The 18,260-nt window shown below is 51.0% G+C and overlaps 2 protein-coding genes across 2 annotated transcripts in view; one reads left to right on the forward strand and one right to left on the reverse strand.

Annotated features, from left to right (window-relative positions):
- LOC128064019 (sialic acid-binding Ig-like lectin 10) overlaps window positions 1-18,260 on the reverse strand; it is a 94,724-nt gene that overhangs the window by 65,048 nt on the left and 11,416 nt on the right.
- LOC128063528 (cytoplasmic tRNA 2-thiolation protein 1) lies at window positions 5,391-8,190 on the forward strand. The gene is made up of 2 exons (XM_052656306.1): window positions 5,391-5,898; window positions 7,655-8,190. The coding sequence occupies exons 1-2, from the start codon at window positions 5,391-5,393 to the stop codon at window positions 8,188-8,190; spliced, it is 1,044 nt and encodes a 347-aa protein (XP_052512266.1).

Consider the following 18,260-nt stretch of genomic DNA (forward strand, 5'->3'; position numbering starts at 1 on the left):
TAGAACTTTCATCATCCTGGTTATTCCTTTTTCATCTGTGATGACATTCATTACTAATAGTGCTTTTTGACTCAAAATGTTTTGTTTGGTGGCTCATGTGGCTAAAAGGTTTCTTGAGTTAAATCCCTAGGATATCTTTCCCCACTCTTTTGCTTTCACTTTCTGAGTCTTTATTCATTAGAAGTGGGTCTCCTGAACATAGCATAACATCTTTCTTCTTAACTTTCCCTGTGCTACAGATAATTTTGCTTGTTCCTATTTTTTTCTGCAGTAAAACATACTTAAAAGCATATTTCTTAACAATTTCCCTCAATCTAAACCACCACTAAGCCTTTAGGTTTTACTGACTCTACATTCCACAATGGGAGTCCTGACATTAATCAAACACTTGCCTGGTGCTGGTCCATTTCATCGTCAAAGCCATCCTTTGGTTTCACAGAAAGGGATACTGGGGCTCAAAGTTATTCAGGTGTGAAAAGAGCACATGGGTTTGAGTCCAGGTTTGTATGTGTTACTCCAAAGAGACATTGCCTGACTGAAGGCGTGTCTTGGGGGGACAATGGTGGTAGAGGTCAGGGAAGGCTTCCCCAAAGAGGTAACATCTGGGTAGATTTTGAAGGATAAGTACGCATCTAAGCCCCATTCAAAGCGGGGGGAAGGGTATTCTGTGCAGAGGGGTGGAGGCAACAGGGAGCTTCATCCTGTCTTCGTCCTAAGTCACTTCAGTCCTGTCTGACTCTGTGCAACCCTATGGACTGTAGCCCCCTCTGTCCATGGGATTCTCCAGGCTAGAATACTGGAGTGGGCTGCTACACCCTCCTCCAGGGGGTCTTCCTGGCCCAGGGATCAAACCCAAATCTCGTGTCTCCTGCATTGGCAGGAGGGTTCTTTACCACTAAGGCCACCACGGTAAAGGCAGCTAATTATCTAGAGTGCTTTCTGTGGCCCCCTGTTCTAAGCACTCAGCATGTATCTCTTCTCAATCTCAGCACTACTGACATTCTGGGCAAGCTAGTTCTTTGCCATGGAGGCTGACCTGTGTGTTAGAGATTTAGTAACATTGCTGGTCTCTGCCTACTGGATGCCAGTACCCCAACCCCAGCTGTGGGTCAAAATCATCCCAAGCTGAGAACCACTGCTCTACTCCTCTGAAGGCTGGACTATTTCATCCCCTACAGGTGAGGAAATGTAACTTAGCCACATTCACACAACCAGACCCCAGGATCTGAACCAGGCTGCCTCCATCCTTAACCACCACATTGCACAGCAGCAATTTCCTGCCTGAGCTCAGTGTTCCTTGGGGTGCAGATAAAAGGAGGCGGCAAGGAAGGAGAGGTAGGCCAGGAGCAGCTCAGGACAGGCCATGAACACCTTGCCTGTTCTGTCCCAGGCCTTCTGCATGGGGATGCTATGGACCCAGACGCAAACCCAACCCAACCCTTCTCTTGGAAAGCACCCAACCCAAAGAGACACTGAAATGGAGCCAGCCACAACCCAAGGTGACAGGGCCTCTGACAAAGCAAGGGACCAAGGGCCATGGGAGCCCAGAGGTGGCTTGTTAAACCAGGGCAGAGGAGGAGGGGTCCTGTAGGCTTCCTGGGGGAAGTACACCCACGTGGCCATCTGGATGAGAAAGAGGAATCAGGGTGTCGGGGGAGGAGGGGTGTGCGACAGAGTCTTCAGAAGAAGAGACTGCGTGTGCAAACATCTGGCAGAAAAGTTCTTCCTCCGGAAAATATGGGGGCCTGCCAGAGATGCAGGGTGAGAGGTGAGGCTGAGAAGTCATCAGGGGCCAGGTCACTAACACCAGGCTGAGGGACTCAGTCTTTACCCTGCAACGATGAGAAGCCGCAGCCACCCTCCAGAAGCCCCCTGACACCAACTCAGTCTTTCCCTTCAGAAACAAAGTTAATGAGTACTGAGCTGCGGCCCCGGGAAGAGACATAAAGAACAGAACACTGCCCTCCGCTCTTTTCACAGCACTTAACGAAGCACCTGGCACGGTTTGGGGTGCTTTGAAAATATGAAATCATCTAGTTCCTCCAACAGCTGCTATTTTATCATCCCCACTGAATACAGGAAGCCCAGGAAGGTCAAGTCACTCACTCAAGGTCACAGAAACTAAGCAAGGGGCACATGGAGTCACCTTGGCAGAGCAGCTTTCACATCCACTTTCTTTTTTTTCATTGGCATCCAGTGTAAGGCAAACTTTTTTTTTTTTTTTTTAACTAACTTCTCACTCAAAAGTATGTGAGTGGTGTGGAGAGCCACTAAAATACTTAAACAAAGAAACTTTCAAAGCCTGCGACTAAAATCAACACAGGAACACCTGAATGTGCATACTGATTGGGGTTGAAAACCAAAGCACAGCAGAATACCTCTTAAGTCAGGGCCCCTCTACCTCAGCACTACTGTTACATGGGGCCAGATGATTCTGCCTTGTGGAGGCCATCCTGTGCAGCCTATGTTTACCGGCAACCCTGGCCTCTGCCTGCCGGTACCGGCCACACTCTGCCCCTCACATCATAGTTGCAACAATTAAAAATGTCTCCAGACATCACCAAATGTTCTCTTGGGGATAAACTCACCCTCAACTGAGAACTGCCTTAGACTCTCTGTAGGTTGTCTGAGGTTTTGAAATGCCCAATTCAAGCCTTCCTTTAAAAGAAAATGTAGACACGTTCCAGAAATAGGAGCCATGCCCAGTTATGAGAATTAAGTAAACAGTTCCCTACTAACTCATTTATTTTTACACACACTGTGACACACGTACCATTATCATCATCCCCATTTTCCTGACCAGGAACTTGAGATGGTGCGAGGACCGTGCCGGGGATGGGTGTCTGGCACACTGCTGATTCCTTACTAAGTGCAATCCCGCTCCCTTATCCCCACTCCATACCCTGGTCAGCAGCACCTGTCACCTCTGGACTCCTGCTGCCCCGGTCATCTGCCCCTCCACATCAAGCTCTGCCATCCTTCTCTCTCCAGCCAGGCCTGGCACGCCCAGAGGACAGTACCTGGCACACAGGAAGCCCTAGGAAATGATTGACAAATGAACGAACCCGATGACCACGCTTCAGCCAACAGGTTCAGACACTCAAACGTCCCCCATCCCTACCCTCTCAAGGGTCTCACAGGGGTAGAAATAAGAGAATGTCATACTATAACAGGCAGGAAGGGGAGCAGTCTGGGGGCTGGAAAGAGGCTGAGGGCCTGGACCTTGGGTGCAGGGCTCCGGCTGATTCTTGGGAAGGGGCTCCGGCTTTTGATTCGGGGACCCTCTGTCTCACGCGTCTCACCTGTCCTCCACCCGGCGCTCGGCCTTCAACTCCAACAGGCAGGAGGCGTGAGCAATGGGCCCTCACCAAGCGTGTGCGTAACTGCTCACCGCGTTCTTGACCTGAACCGGGTGCACGCGTGTAAGAACGGCAAACTGCTATATTTCTGCACCGCATAAGCATAACACCGCCAGTCCGCACCGCGGCGGCCTGGGCCGGGCGCGCGCGAACAAGAACCCAAACTGTAAGCCCAAACCTTAGAATCGGTCCAGCGCCCTCGCTACCTTTCCCTTTCGCACCCCATCCCCATCATACCCAACTCCAACGCCTCTCCACCCCCACCACAAATTCCACCACGCTCCCACAACAGCACAAAACTTGAAAAGCATCCATCTTTGGAATAAGCCACACAAGGCGCGCTGCGCAGAGAAGCGCAAGAACCACAGGCCGTAACAACTCCTACGCAGGGGCTCGAAGGGCTCGCGCGGGACAGGAAGCATGGAGCACTCTGGGAGCTGTGGGCGGAGCTAGAGACGTCGCCGCGAGGACCGCCGGGAGTTGTAGGCCCAACTCGCCCGAAGGCAGTAAGCGCCACCGACTCAATCACCGCATGGGTACCTGGGAGTTGTAGGCGGGCAGACCACAAAGCCTTCTGGAAGTCGTAGTTCTATTACCTGCTTCCGCGCTTTCTCGGAGCCTGGACCTTCCCGCGTGGGTTCTATTCAGGTGAGTGTCTCCTCCCACCGTGGGCCGATCTCGGCCCTTTGTAGCGCTGCAGTGGAGGAGTTGATGGTCTTTATATCTCTCCCACGCATTCGGTAGGCATTCCTGGGGAGACAGCACTCCCCTCCATAAACCCCCAAAGCCTGTCTCACGGCGGCCCTCCAGGCAGGAGTGCCTTAACCAGCTGGCGTTCCTGATTTGAACTCTGCCGGCCGGGTCTGACTCCTTGTTCCCTCCCACCCCCACCCCAAGATGGGTGCGGTGCGAGCGCACCCTCTTCTGTCCCGATTACAACCTGAGAGTGGTCGGCGCGGAGGTAAAGGGAGGGATTAGGTGGTCGTGGAAGCCTAGAGCAGGTGGCACACCCAGCTCAGGGTTCTGAAAAGACTTCCAGAGCAAAGAACCTCAAATCTACCATGCCCAAATCCCCCTCTCACAGTATTTCCCCATTCTTCCCCAACCCCCACCTCCTCTCTACTAAATGGTCTCACTACCTTCCAAGTGCTCAAGTCAAAACAAAACTTGAGGTTGTCCTGAGTCCTGTTTCTTTCATCCACTGCCCTCCCCCAAGGCTTGTAAAAGTTCCATCTGCTCTGCCTCCGCAACAGATCCAGAATCTGGCCACTTCTCTCCAGTTCCTCTGTCTCCACTCTGCTCCGAGCTACCGCTGTTGCTTACCTGGATCACTGCAGGAACCTCCTCACTGGTTTGCCCATGTCGGCCCTTTCCACGCCACACCCTCTATTCACACGCAGGCCAAGGGATCCTGTTAAAATAAAAATTAGATTCTGTCACTATAGAGCTTAAAACCGTCCTATTTCTCTCAGAATAAAGTCCAAGCCCCCGGACCCTTTCGCGCCTTCAACCACACGCACTTGAACACAGACAGGACCTGCCCTTTTATGTCCTGGGCATTTGCTATTAACTCTTTATCAGGAATATCCTTCCCACTGATCTAATGCCTGACTCCTCCTTCTGGCTTCAGCTCAGAGGGTAATTCCCTCATATTATTACTTTTCATATCTGGAAAGTATCTTGAGTCGGCTCTTCCACTACAATTTAGTGCCTGCAACCTTTCCTGTTTTGCTCATTGCTGTGTCCCCAATTCCTAGAGAACGCTGGGCACCTTGAAGGTACTGAGTGGATATTTGCGGAATGAAAGAATGAATGAATGTGATTGAAAGGCTAAGATGAGACTTGAAGGTGCCAGGCCTGCACAGTGCTGCGGGAAAGGGTTACAGACAATGGGTTTACTCTGGGCACTATCTAGGCAGCCTCCCGGGAGGCAAGCAACGACCCCCGCAATCCGGAATCCACGTGTAACCCGCCTCCCCTCTCCACCCATCCAGGAGAAGCCGACCCCTCCTGCCTCTCCAGGACCCCACGATGCCCGCCCCGCAGTGCGCCTCTTGCCACACGGCGCGCGCCGCCCTCCGCCGTCCGCGCTCGGGCCAGGCGCTGTGCGGCGCCTGCTTCTGCGCCGCCTTCGAGGCCGAGGTGCTGCACACAGTGGTCGCAGGCCGCCTGCTGCCTCCTGGCGCCGTGGTGGCCGTGGGCGCCTCGGGCGGCAAGGACTCCACGGTGCTGGCGCACGTGCTGCGCGAGCTGGCCCCGCGCCTGGGCATCTCGCTGCTCCTCGTGGCGGTGGACGAGGGCATCGGCGGCTACCGGGATGCGGCGCTGGCGGCCGTGCGGCGGCAGGCGGCGCTCTGGGACCTCCCGCTCACCGTCGTGGCCTACGCGGACCTCTTCGGGGGCTGGACGATGGACGCGGTGGCCCGCAGCACGGCTGGCTCCGGCCGCAGCCGCGCCTGCTGCACCTTCTGCGGGGTGCTGCGGCGCCGCGCGCTGGAGGAAGGGGCGCGCCTCGTGGGAGCCACGCACGTCGTGACCGGTGAGCGCAGGCGCGGCCCAGAAAGGGCGTGGTGGGAGGGGCGCATGCGCGGGATAGGGCACCGTAAGAGCGCTGGAGTGCGTGCCCAAGTGGTAATGGAGGCCTCGTGTGTCTTAATTGGAGAATCTAAATAGCAAGGAGATATGCACGCTCACTGAAGGTTCATGGGCATATTGTGTGCACATCTTTACAAGCTTCTGAGTCACTGCCATTATCTGGTACACATTCATGCATGCCAAGTCGCTTCAGTCGTCTCTAAAGTCGTCTCTGACTCTTTGCAACCCTATGGACTGTAGCCAACAGCCAGGCTCCTCCTGTGCATGGGATTCTCCAGGCAACAATACTGGAGTGGCTTGCCATGCCCTCCTCCAGGGGATCTTCCAAACCCAGGGATAGAAGCTGCGTCTCCTGCGGCTTCTGCATTGCAGGCGGATGCTTTACCACTGAGCCACTGGAGAAGCCCTATCTGGTACACACATGCTGGCAAATAGAGGGGTGGAAGAGTACTCTCTGGGGCTAGGGCTGTGGTTTTCTGCACTGTTTTTTAAAAAATGACATTCTCTGTGTCCCTTTTCATAAAAGGAGGGGCATGGAGGGGTATTGCCCATCAGAAGCCATCTATAGTCTGAAACGCAACTGTCTTTTAACTCCTTTTGTCTTTCATTCTCCCTCCGCTAACTTTTTCTCTGCCCCAGTCATTACTTCAACAAATAATTATTGACCATTTATTTTGTACCATATGCAAGCTATGTACCGGAGAACAAACTACCTAACCTCGGTTTCCTCTCCTATGTAACAGGGCTATTAATATTATCCAGATCCTAGACTTACTGGGACTTAGATGAATTATGTATGAAACACTCAGACAAAAGACTGAGAAACAGTAAACCTATAAACATTTGCTGCTATGATGATGCACAAGCCAGTGTCTGATCCTGTCCGTTTCTCACATACATAATTACAACCTGATAAGTAAGACACGACTGAGCGACTGAACTGAACTGAAGTGCAGCTAAGGAAAGTGATGCAGGAAGACCTAGTGAAGGGAGAAAGGAAGAGTTTCCTGAGTAATCAGAGACCTGAAGGCTGAGTGGGTCTTTAGATGAAGGACCAAAAGGGGATTGGGAGAGATTCTGAGCAGAGGAAACGGCAAAGGCCCTCAGGAGGGAAAGTATGGCCGGGTTGAGAAGCCCTAAGACCCATTTTTACTATAGACTCAAGTATGAGAATTCCATAGACAGAAGTGCCTGGCAGGCTCCATGGGGTCACAAAGAGTCGGACACGACTTTCTCACACACACACACAAGATGACAAGTTGCAGAATAAATTGAGCTTCAATTTTACGGTGACTGTTGTGTAAATTCGCACTTACTTCCTCCCGGTCTTCTAAACACCATGATCTGCATTCCCAGAGGCACTTGTGTCAACAGCCCACTTGAGAGTCTCCATCAAAGGCCATTTGGACGTCTACGCAGTCTGAAGTACACTTTTCACTGAGATTGAAATGAGATTTGTTGCGTAAAGCTCTTTTTCTCGATACATGAAAGGGCGCCTAGCACGGGGCCTGGTCTGCGATAAGTGGGGGGTAAGTGAGGCACCCCGGGTTGCTCCACGGGAGCCTGGGTGCGTCGCCCTCTCGTTTCTCGCCGGGTCCCCCCGCAGCCTCCCCGAGGCCGTCCCGCGGTGCCCCGGGGTCTCCTCCCGCGGCCCCCCGGCCCCGGCCCCGTCCCCACGGCTCCTGTCTCCCCTCTCCCAGGACACAACGCGGACGACATGGCGGAGACGGTGCTCATGAACTTCCTGCGGGGCGACGCGGGCCGGCTGGCGCGGGGCGGGGGCCTGGGCTCCCCGGGCGAGGGGGGCGCCCTGCCGCGCTGCCGCCCGCTGCAGCTGGCGTCGCAGAAGGAGGTGGTGCTGTACGCGCACTTCCGCCGCCTCGACTACTTCTCCGAGGAGTGCGTGTACGCGCCCGAGGCCTTCCGCGGCCACGCGCGCGACCTGCTCAAGATGCTGGAGGCGGCGCGGCCGTCGGCGGTGCTGGACCTGGTGCACTCGGCCGAGCGCCTGGCGCTGGCCCCGGCCGCGCGGCCCCCGCCGCCCGGCGCCTGCTCCCGCTGCGGGGCGCTGGCCAGCCGCGCGCTCTGCCAGGCCTGCGCGCTCCTGGACGGCCTGAACCGCGGCCGGCCCCGCCTGGCCATCGGCAAGGGCCGCCGGGGGCTGGACGAGGAGGGGCCGCCGCGGGAGCCGCAGCCGTCCCGACTGCCGACTTCCGAGCCGGTCCCCGACTTCTAGAGACTGCAGTTCCCCGCGGGGATCCGGCGCCGTGGGGGCGCGGACCGCCTATAAATGACACGGAATGAACCCGAGTTACCTGAGCCCGGACTTCGTGTGCAGCTGGGAGAGAGACGGAACCTGTTACCCGAGATCCTCCAGACACTGGGGCTCTGGGCTCCTGGGGCTGGGGCCCGGGGACTCCTTCGTCTCAGGGAGGGGAGCACTAGACGACCTTCCGTTCCTGAGCGAGTGGGAATTAGGGGGCTGCTTGCCTGTACCTCTGTGGGGTTCTGGACGTGCTCAGATAGCCCTAACGCTTCTCGATCGCCTACTGCCCACCTGATGTTCGTGTTTGCCTGTAGTAGGATAAGCACCGGAGAAGGCAATGGCACCCCACTCCAGTACTCTTGCCTGGAAAATCCCATGGATGGAGGAGCCTGGTAGGCTGCAGTCCATGGGGTCGCTAAGAGTCGGACACGACTGAGCGACTTCACTTTTACTTTTCGCTCTCGTGCATTGGAGAAGGAAATGGCAACCCACTCCAGTATTCTTGCCTGGAGAATCCCAGGGATGGGGGACCCTGGTGGGCTGCTGTCTATGGGGTCACACAGAGTCGGACACGACTGAAGCGACTTAGCAGCAGTAGCAGCAGCAGGCTAAGCACAACCAGGCAGCTGTATGGACATGTCAGTTACAGCACTCGTGGTGTTTCTGTGTGAGCGCTGTGTGTACTGCAGGCGCTGAGCCATCTCATTTCATCCGCAACACGATCTCATTGGCTGTAGCCCGAGGCCCATCACCGGCCTGAGGTCACCTCTCTGGAGCCCCACCTGGGGACTCACGCCCAGGTCCACCTGGGGCTCTTCAAGACGGTGGATCCTTATCCCCACTACCACCTGAATCTCTAATGGATGAAGAGCAACTGGGGCGGCTCTCCAGATGAGGCAGAGCTGGGTGAACTTGGGTCAGTGACTTAACCTCTCGGATCTTCCATTTGCTCCGCTGAAAATGGAATCAAGGCCTCCCACCAAAGCACTGTTGTGAATATTTGATAAAGCGCTCAATAAATGCTGTCCGACTTGGCTGGTCACACGAAGGTTTGGCCACCAGGGGGCGCTCGATTTTGGGGTTTCTGCCCTGCCGATCCAGACAGGTGTGAGGCTCGGAAACTGCCTGCCTGACGTCTGAGGAGGCTTGGGGTCCTCAGTCCCACCTCCAAGCTTCGCTGGGCTGCTTCTTTGTTAGAAATGCCCTCCTTTCCCATCTTCCTGCTCACATCCTCCAGGAGCCTCCTGGAAGTGTCCCTGAATCTCTTCTCCCACCCTGCCCAGCCCAGGACATCGGGACTCTCCCAAACCCCAGCTGCTGGGTCCTGTCCTTACCGTGTGGCCATTCAGCCCTTTGGGGGCTTGTTCTCCCTAATTGAACTGAACTCTGGGGACAGAAACCAGATGTGTGTTTCCACTGGATAACAAAACATCATTCTTTCCACATTTATGGAGCCCTTGATGTCTGCAAGGGCATTTCTAGACATTGGTGGGAGAGAAAATTTAAAAAAAATTAAAACCATTTGGTCGCGGAGTTTACAATCTTGTGGGAGAGAGGTAATAGGTAAATATGTAACATTAAGTCATAATGATGGGTGCTATGAATAGGAAACAAAACAACATAAGGGGAAAGAGAGTGAAGAGTCCTATTTTAGTTCTGAGAGGCCAAGGCCTCTTTGAGAAGGTGACTTTTGAGCAAAGACTAAAATAAAGCAAACAAGGGGCTTCCGTGGTGGTCCAGTGGATAATACTCAGCACTCTCAATGCAGAGGGATGGGTTCGATCTCTGGTCAGAGAACTAGATCCCACATACCACAAGGAAAGATCCTGTGTGCCCTAAGACTTGGTGCAGCCAAATAAATCTTTAAAACATTACCAAATAAAGCAAACAAGGTTTCCAGCCTTAATGGAATATCTCATGTCAGTAACACTTCCACTAAGACCAACTAGGAACACACACACACACACACACACACACACACACACACGCTATTTGAACACATCAAACAGCTATCAAGGCAGCTAAGAGCCCAGAAAAAAGAGCAGCTCGTTCAAGAAGGCAGAGAAAGCAAGCAGAAAGCATAAGCTAAGCTGAGCTGAACTTTCAGTAGCAACACAGGGCTGGAGACAGAAATGAAGTGTGGGGCCAACGAGGCAGGCAGGACTGGAGGGGCCAAAATACTGGGCAAAAGGGAAGAGCATTGGGATCAGCCCATCGTGAGGAATGATTGTGACAAGAGGCACTCCCTTGCCAGCTGGGTGTCCTACCCCCTCACCAGACCCTAGCATGGGGTTCAGGATCTCCTTGTGCCTTGACTCCGGGGTCCGCAAGGATGCAAATGTCAGGTATTAGGGTCAGCACCGAGGAGGGACAGAGAGAAGCAGAGCTCAAAAAGCATGACAATAATGAGAGGCTGAAACTGGGAAGTGAGGTGCTGGCTCCAGCCCAGAATTAGATGTGGTGTTTCCAGGTTTCTGGGGTCAGTTTGAGTTCAGAAAGCCGCTGGATCTGTAGATGGCTGTCAGTCGATTCTCAGGTTTCTAATGAGTCCTGCAATCACGCCTTGAGAATGAGTTCTAACCTCTTATCAATACCTCCAGTCCCAGAAAACCTTCCCTCTTTATAGCATCTATCGAATCTTCCTCTCCTTACCCCACTACTACTTTTTCCTGACCTTGCCTGGCTTTCTCTACTCTTCATAATTCTCTGTGCAGTGGTCCATTGAGGCCCCAAGATCCTTTCCCCACTCTGAATATTTACCGTTCATGTAGAATGAAGGAAAACTTAGAATTTACTTTTGTGACCTATCAGTTAAACCAGATTTCTGAGACTTCATTCCTTTGTTTAGGCTGAATCAGGACTTGGCAGACCACCAGGCATAGAAAATGATCATAACCATGTTCTCTATCATCCAGGGTCCTGTGGAAGTAGGACAAAGGGGTTAAAAAACAAGCGCAGAATATCAACCTACTGGAAAGTGAGGGGAGAAAGAGGAGATACCTGACCCAGAAGATTTTCTGCTAAGGGTGAGGGTAGTCAGTCCTGAGGGAAAGGAACTCAGTGGCCTGTGAGAAATGCATTGTGTCTCTGAAGCTAAGTCCCCTAACCCCCTGGAAGAGGAGGTTTTCAGGGGAAACTGAGGAGGATCTTGGCTGTCCCCTGCCCAGCACCTCTGTCCTGAGGGACAGAAGGTCACCAGTCCTGTTTCCCAGCCCTCCTTCTTCTGCATTTGAGACTAGTCGAGGATCTGCCCCCAGGGGGCACTCCAATCACCTTGCCAGACCCCTGGAGCGCCTAGCTGAAGGGTTGTCGCTGTCCATGGTCCTGGAGCGTAGCTGGGGTCCCAGTAATGGATTCTAGGAATCCATGTCCTCTTAGCATCACACTAGAACTATTAACTACTTTCCTCACAGCCACTTGATAAAGTTTAGGAAATAATTTATCCTTGTTTAGGTGATTGTTTGTGTTGTGGGGGTGTACTCGCCAAGGCCCACACTACTTGGTGAAAGTGCAAGTCACCCAGTCGTGTCCAACTCTTTGCGACCCCATGGACTATACGGTCCATGGAATTCTCCAGGCCAGAATACTGGAGTGGGTAGCCTTTCCCTTCTCCAGATCTTCCAAACTCAGGGATCAAACCCAGTTCAGTTCAGTCGCTCAGTCGTGTCTGACTCCTTGCGACCCCATGAACTGCAGCATGCCAAGCCTCCCTGTCCATTACCAACTCCCAGAGTCCACCCAAACCCATGTCCATCGAGTCGGTGATGCCATCCAGCCATCTCATCCTCTGTCGTCCCCTTCTCTGCCTGCCCTCCATCTTTCCCACCATCAGGGTCTTTTCAAATGAGTCTGCTCTTCACATCAGGTGGCTAAAGTACTGGAGTTTCAGCTTCAACATCAGTCCTTCCAATGAACACCAGGACTGACCTTCTTTAGAATGGACTGGTTGGATCTCCTTGCAGTCCAAGGGACTCTCAAGAGTCTTCTCCAACACCACAGTTCAAAAGCATCAATTTTTCTGTGCTCAGCTTTCTTTATAGTCCAACTCTTACATCCATATATGACCACCGGAAAAACCATAGCCTTGACTAGATGGACCTTTGTTGGCAAAGTAATGTCTCTGCTTTTTAATATGCTGTCTAGGTTGGTAATAACTTTCCTTCGAAGGAGTAAGCATCTTTTAATTTCATGGCTGCAGTCACCATCTGCAGTGATTTTGGAGCCCAGAAAAATAAAGTCAGCCACTGTTTCCCCATCTACTTGCCATGAAGTGATGGGACCAGATGCCATGATCTTAGTTTTCTGAATGTTGAGCTTTAAGCCACCTTTTTCACTCTCCTCTTTCACTTTCATCAAGAGGCTCTTTAGTTCTTCACTTTCTGCCATAAAGGTGGTGTCATCTACATATCTGAGGTTATTGATATTTCTCCTGGCAATTTTGATTCCAGCTTGTGCTTCTTCCAGACCAACGTTTCTCATGATGTACTCTGCATAGAAGTTAAATAAACAGGGTGACAATATACAGCCTTGATGGAACCCAGGTCTCCTGCATTGCAGGCAGATTCTTTACCAGCTAAGCTACCAGGGAAGCCCTTGGGGCCAGCACCTAAAAAGATTCCTCGACCAGAGCCAATGTTGTAGATGGGCTGGCCCCTGTTCTTATTATGACTGCAAGATACACTTCAGCAAAAACTATCAAGAAACTTTGAAAAAAGCAAGGCTTACTGCTCACAGGTCCTGGAGGATACATAGCACACTTGAAGGCCAGGTGAAGGAGGTGGGAGAGAGCATGGATCCTCAGCTCTGCCTTTATTGGGGTAAACGGTGGGATCCCTGGGGTATCGTGGGTTCACTTTTATTGGCAAACTTAAAACATAGGAACTGGAATTAGAGTGTAAGAAGGGGAAAACAGGGTCACACAAGAGTCAGTTATCTAGTTCACCCAGAGCTTTCTAAATGGGAACTTCAGGGACTTCTCTGGCAGTCCCGTGGTTAAGGCTTCTCCTTCCAATGCAGATTGGGGTGTGTGTGTGTGTGTGTGTGTGTGTGTGTGTGTGTGGGTTCAATCTCTGGCTAGGAAGCTAAGATCCCACAAGCTTTGTGGCCAAAAACCAAAATATAAAACAGAAGCAATGTTGTAACAAATTCAATAAAGATTTTTAAAATTGTCCCCATCAAAAAAAAAAAAAATCCTTAAAAGGGAACTTCATGGGTGGGGCCACCTGGCTCTTTAAAGTCATAGCTGTCAATATGTTTATTTGAGATGAATTATTTGAGCTGGATGCCTCTGAAATGGATGCCCGGGCAATCAAAAGTTTAATGTCAGGCATTTACATTAAAAAAAGCTTAAGCTTATTGTTAGGCACTCACACTACACAGGTGTTGGTGAAATACTATTTTTGCATTAGTGCCTTTTCCTTTAAAAATTAATTAATTCAGTTTTAGAGGAGGGAGAATAAGAGCTCATACTCTCAATCCAAATCTGTCCATGAGCTCAGGTTTGAAGGATGAGATGGTGGAAACAGATAAAAGCCAGGCAGCATGACCTCCAGGAAAGAGATCTCAAATTGCAAAGACATTTGTATGAACCAGCCTGGAAGGCATAAGGAAGAATGGGCCAAGAGGAGAGGGTTGGTGAGTAGATAGCTGTGAGGTCGTCAGTCAGTCAGTTCAGTTGCTCAGTAGTGTCCAACTCTTTGCGACCCCATGGGCTGCAGCACGCCAGGATTCCCTGTCACCAACTCTCGGAGCTTGCTCAAACTCATGTCCATCGAGTTGGTGATGCCGTCCAACTATCTCATCCCTCCTCTTCCTGCCTTCAATCTTTTCCAGCGTCATGGTCTTTTCCAACGAGTCAGTTCTTCACATCAGGTGGCCAAAGTATTGGAGTTTCAGCTTCAGCTTCAGTCCTTCCAATGAACACCCAGGACTGATCTCCTTTACGATGGACTGGTTGGATCTCCTTGCAGTCCAAGGGACTCTCAAGAGTCTTCTCCAACACCACAGCTCAAAAGCATCAATTCTTTGGTGCTCAACTTTCTTTATAGTCCAGCTCTCTATAGACAGTTTTAGTGTGGTGCTAAGAGGGAATAGATTTGTTCAGGAGAGTCGGGATCAGCTCTCTGGCTGTTGGAAAGATCCCTTTAGGGGATATAAATGAAATAAGGAAAGGACTGGAGGTCAGCGGGTGAAGAAATATGCTGGAAGAATGGACAGATAAACGTGAGGCAACGAGATAACCCCAGAGAGATTATAAGATGCTGTATTATGAACCGAATGCCCGGCTGAGGGGCTAGTCTTTCCCTGGGGAGACTCCAAAGAGTTTCGGGATGGAGAATGACATCAATAAGTTGCCACTCTGTCCTCTGTTCCTGGTGTAAAAAATGAATAAACTGAAGCCTCAATTAGAGTCCAGAAGGGGGCGCTCTCACTGGCAGTGATGATACCAGAGCCCAATAGGAAGAAGGAAGACTCCTTCCTTCCTGGCAAGGACTCAGCCAATCGAAAGCCATGGACTCACTGTTTCCTCTAGGCCTCAACTTCCTTTGCTCCTCTATAAAAGCGGTCTCCTTCCCTCCTTCAATTGGAATTTGCACATGGCTCTCCATGGTTGCAGACCCGAAGCTGCAATTCTGGGCTAATGCCAAATTAAACCCATCTTTGCTGGGAAATAGCTGGCTGTCCACTTGTTTCAAGTCAACACTAGTCACCCTCAGAAGAACTTGATGGGAGGACCTTTCTGTTCAGGAAGAGGAACCAGACACTAGGCACACGCCATGTGATGGGACCTCTGTTCGTTGGTTATAATATATTCTTCCTTTTTTCCTTTGAGGTTTTCCCCCTTTATTTTTTTCTTTTATATGTTCTTTCTTTAATGTTCACCAACTTGGAGGTAAGACACATGATCTCTGATTTACAGAACAGAAAACCGAGACACAGAGAGGTGGACTGAATTGCTTGATGACAATGCCTTAGGAAGTGCTGGAACCTGCCTGTGACCCTGTTTCTCTAATCCCATCACCTGTCTTCTTTCTGCTCTACCTGGGGACACTCATACAGTAGTTAAATATTGCCACCAAGGCTTCATCAACTAGTCCCTGACCTCTCCTTGTCCCCATAGATGCTGTGGTTCCCCCAGCTGGGACCAAGGTCTGGATGAGTCCTCATTAGCTCGTTTTGATCTCAGAGTACTCGGTGCTGGTGGCCTCCTGGTCTTGAGGCTCCCGAGATGTCATCTCATGAAAGTTGAGGGAGGCATAATGGAGCTCTTCCTGTTCCCCTGGGGGTGGGGCGTCCTCTGCAGGGGACAGCACCATCTGGTCAGGGGGGCTGTCTGGGCAAGGCTTTTGCCTGGAACCCTGAGAAAAAGGGAGAAAAAGGAGTCAGAGAAGGAGTAAGCAGGCATGAGCCCCAAAGGAGAGTTCAGCAGATGGGACGTTTATTCATTCATCTTCTTATTCCTCACATGCTTCCTGTGAACTCAAATATTCACTCATTCATTTATAATTTTGTCAAGATTGACTGGGCTGTATTGCAGGCTTATGAATCCTATTTAACCTTCACAGAAACCCAATAGGAGTAATATTCTTATTATTCCCATTTTACAGGTAGGAAAATTGAGGTGGGGGAGAGGTGAAGTAACTTGCCCAAGGTCACTCCTCGAGTGGATGACAGAGCCAGGATTCAAACCCAGGCCTGCTGTTTTCTTGACAGTGTACCCTGTACCAAGTCCTGGGTGAGAGGCCAAATGAGCAGTGTGAGAAAACAGACATAGACCCTGACCTCAGGCAGCTTGCAGTCTGCCAGGAAGACTGGATTAGAGACAAGTAAACACAGCTAAATTCTAACTCTGGTGTGACTTATGAACTAGTTTATGCAGAAACCAGAAGAGATGACAATTCTGGCCCTTGGACCTGGGCCCCATAAAACAAAAATGAAAATAAAGCAGGACCCAAGTCTCCAAGAAAAGAGGGTACCCAGACACTGGTATGCCATTCTCTTTTCTCCAAGTCTGTCCACACACACCATCATGCTATAGACGAGTGTGTCAAAAGCAACATTAGCCTTCAAATAGTAGCTCATAAAGAAAAGAAAAAGAATTCCAGGTTAGGAAAAAACGGTTTCACAACCTCAGAAAAAAAAAATAGCATATCTAGACAGAGCTGTCCATATTGCATGAGCAAGATGAAATGACAAAACAGCTAGGTGTATTGACCCTTCTGTAGCCAAAGAGGGAGAATTAAGACCGTGTGTCTTAATAGCCTTACCATATATTAAGAGGGGGTTGAATTTATCCTTATAAGACAACATGGGCTTCCCAGGTCATGCTAATAGTAAAGAATCCACCTGCCAGTGCAAGACGCAGATTCCATCCCTGGTCAGGAAGATCCCCTGCAGGAGGAAGTGGCAACCCACTCCAGTATTCTTGCCTGGAAATCCCATGGGCAGAAGAGCCTGGTGGGCTGCAGTCCATGGGGTTGCAAAGAATCAGACACGATCAGGTGACTGAGCATGCATAAGACAAGATGCAGCTCAGATGAATAAACAGGAGAAAGCACTAAGTTCATTCCTTCATCCAACACCTCTTTGCTGAGTGCTGGTTATGAGCTAGTGCCATTAAGTGCTGTTCTTTCAAATGAGGGTATATGAGGAAGTGAAACAGCCCGAAATACCTGCTTGCATGCCCAGTTCCTTATTAGAGAGGGCTATAGTGACATTAGGTAAGAGTTGTAAGCAATTTCCCATGACCTAGGCATATTTCTAAGCACTTCTTGTAGCAACCCAATGAAACAGGTACCAGCATAGCAATGGCCTCCTTTCCAGATGAGAAAATAAAGAAGCAGAGAGGTTAACTAACTTGGCCAAGGTCACACAGCTTGGAAGTGGTTGAGTCCAGCACTTGGACACAGGAGGATGAACTCCAGGGACTATGCAGCTCATTGCTTTACTATTCTGCCTACAGTATCAAAGTTACGGAAAGGTTGAGAGAGTCGACTTATCAGGAAAAAAAACCCTGATGCTGCAAAAGATTGAAGGTAAAAGGAGAAGTAGGGAGAGAGGATGAGATGGTTAGATAACACCACTGACTCAATGGACATGAATTTGAGCAAAGTCCAGGAGATAGTGGAGGACAGTCCATGGGGTGCTGCGGTCCACGGGGTCGTAAAGAGTCTGACACGCCTTAGTGGCTCTACAACAACAACAACAACATAATGGAGAAAACAAAGCTCTATCAGGGTTCCTGTCAAGGTAGTGAATTCACACATACCACTGGCTCTGTTCACCAAGATCCAACAATCAAAAACTATAGACGGAACTATGGGATGACAAAATTTTATAATCAATTGTCGATTGATTAATCACCCTGAGGTTCCTGGGGGGAAGTAAAAGCTAATTTGAACACATGGGGCTGGGGAGGTGACATGCTACAGCTCAGGGCTAGGGAAGCTGGCTTGATGACGGGAGGAAGAACAGGTTCCCTCAGATGTGCTTGAATTCTGCTCCTTTCTCTCCTCCACCCTCGCCTTAGGACAATCATTGCCTGCAGAATTCAGAGAGCGTGGACAAGACGGTAATGTGCCTGTGTCCAGAGGTAAATGGTGGATGAGCACCGAAGGCTCCCTGGGGTGAAGAGAAGGAGAGATGCCGTGGAGCCTCACTGGCCTTTGGGACTCTTGTCCTCCCTTTCTTCTTTCCAAACTGCAGAGTCTTGTGGATCAAAATCCAAAGCTCCTTCTCCCTGAGGCTGGAAGGCAAAGGGGTGGCTTACACTGCTTTTTCGGCGGTGGAGGTGGGGGGCAGGAAGTGAGACTGGTGGACAGTGGTTGTGGTGCCCAGAGCACTCCACCCTGCGACTGGTCCCCATCACTCCTTTGAGCCAACACAGGCCAGCATCTGCCCTTCACCTTCACCCAATCAACAGTCCAGACCAAAAAGCTAACATCCCTGGGGAATATGCGCCCCCCACCAGGTCAGAGGACTGAGCACCTGCAAAGTGTAAATGTCCTGGAAGAAAAACCAACCAAAGGAGGCTGGGAACA

The sequence above is a fragment of the Budorcas taxicolor genome, chromosome 18 (assembly GCF_023091745.1).
Source record: "Budorcas taxicolor isolate Tak-1 chromosome 18, Takin1.1, whole genome shotgun sequence".
NCBI classification, from domain to species: domain Eukaryota; kingdom Metazoa; phylum Chordata; class Mammalia; order Artiodactyla; family Bovidae; genus Budorcas; species Budorcas taxicolor.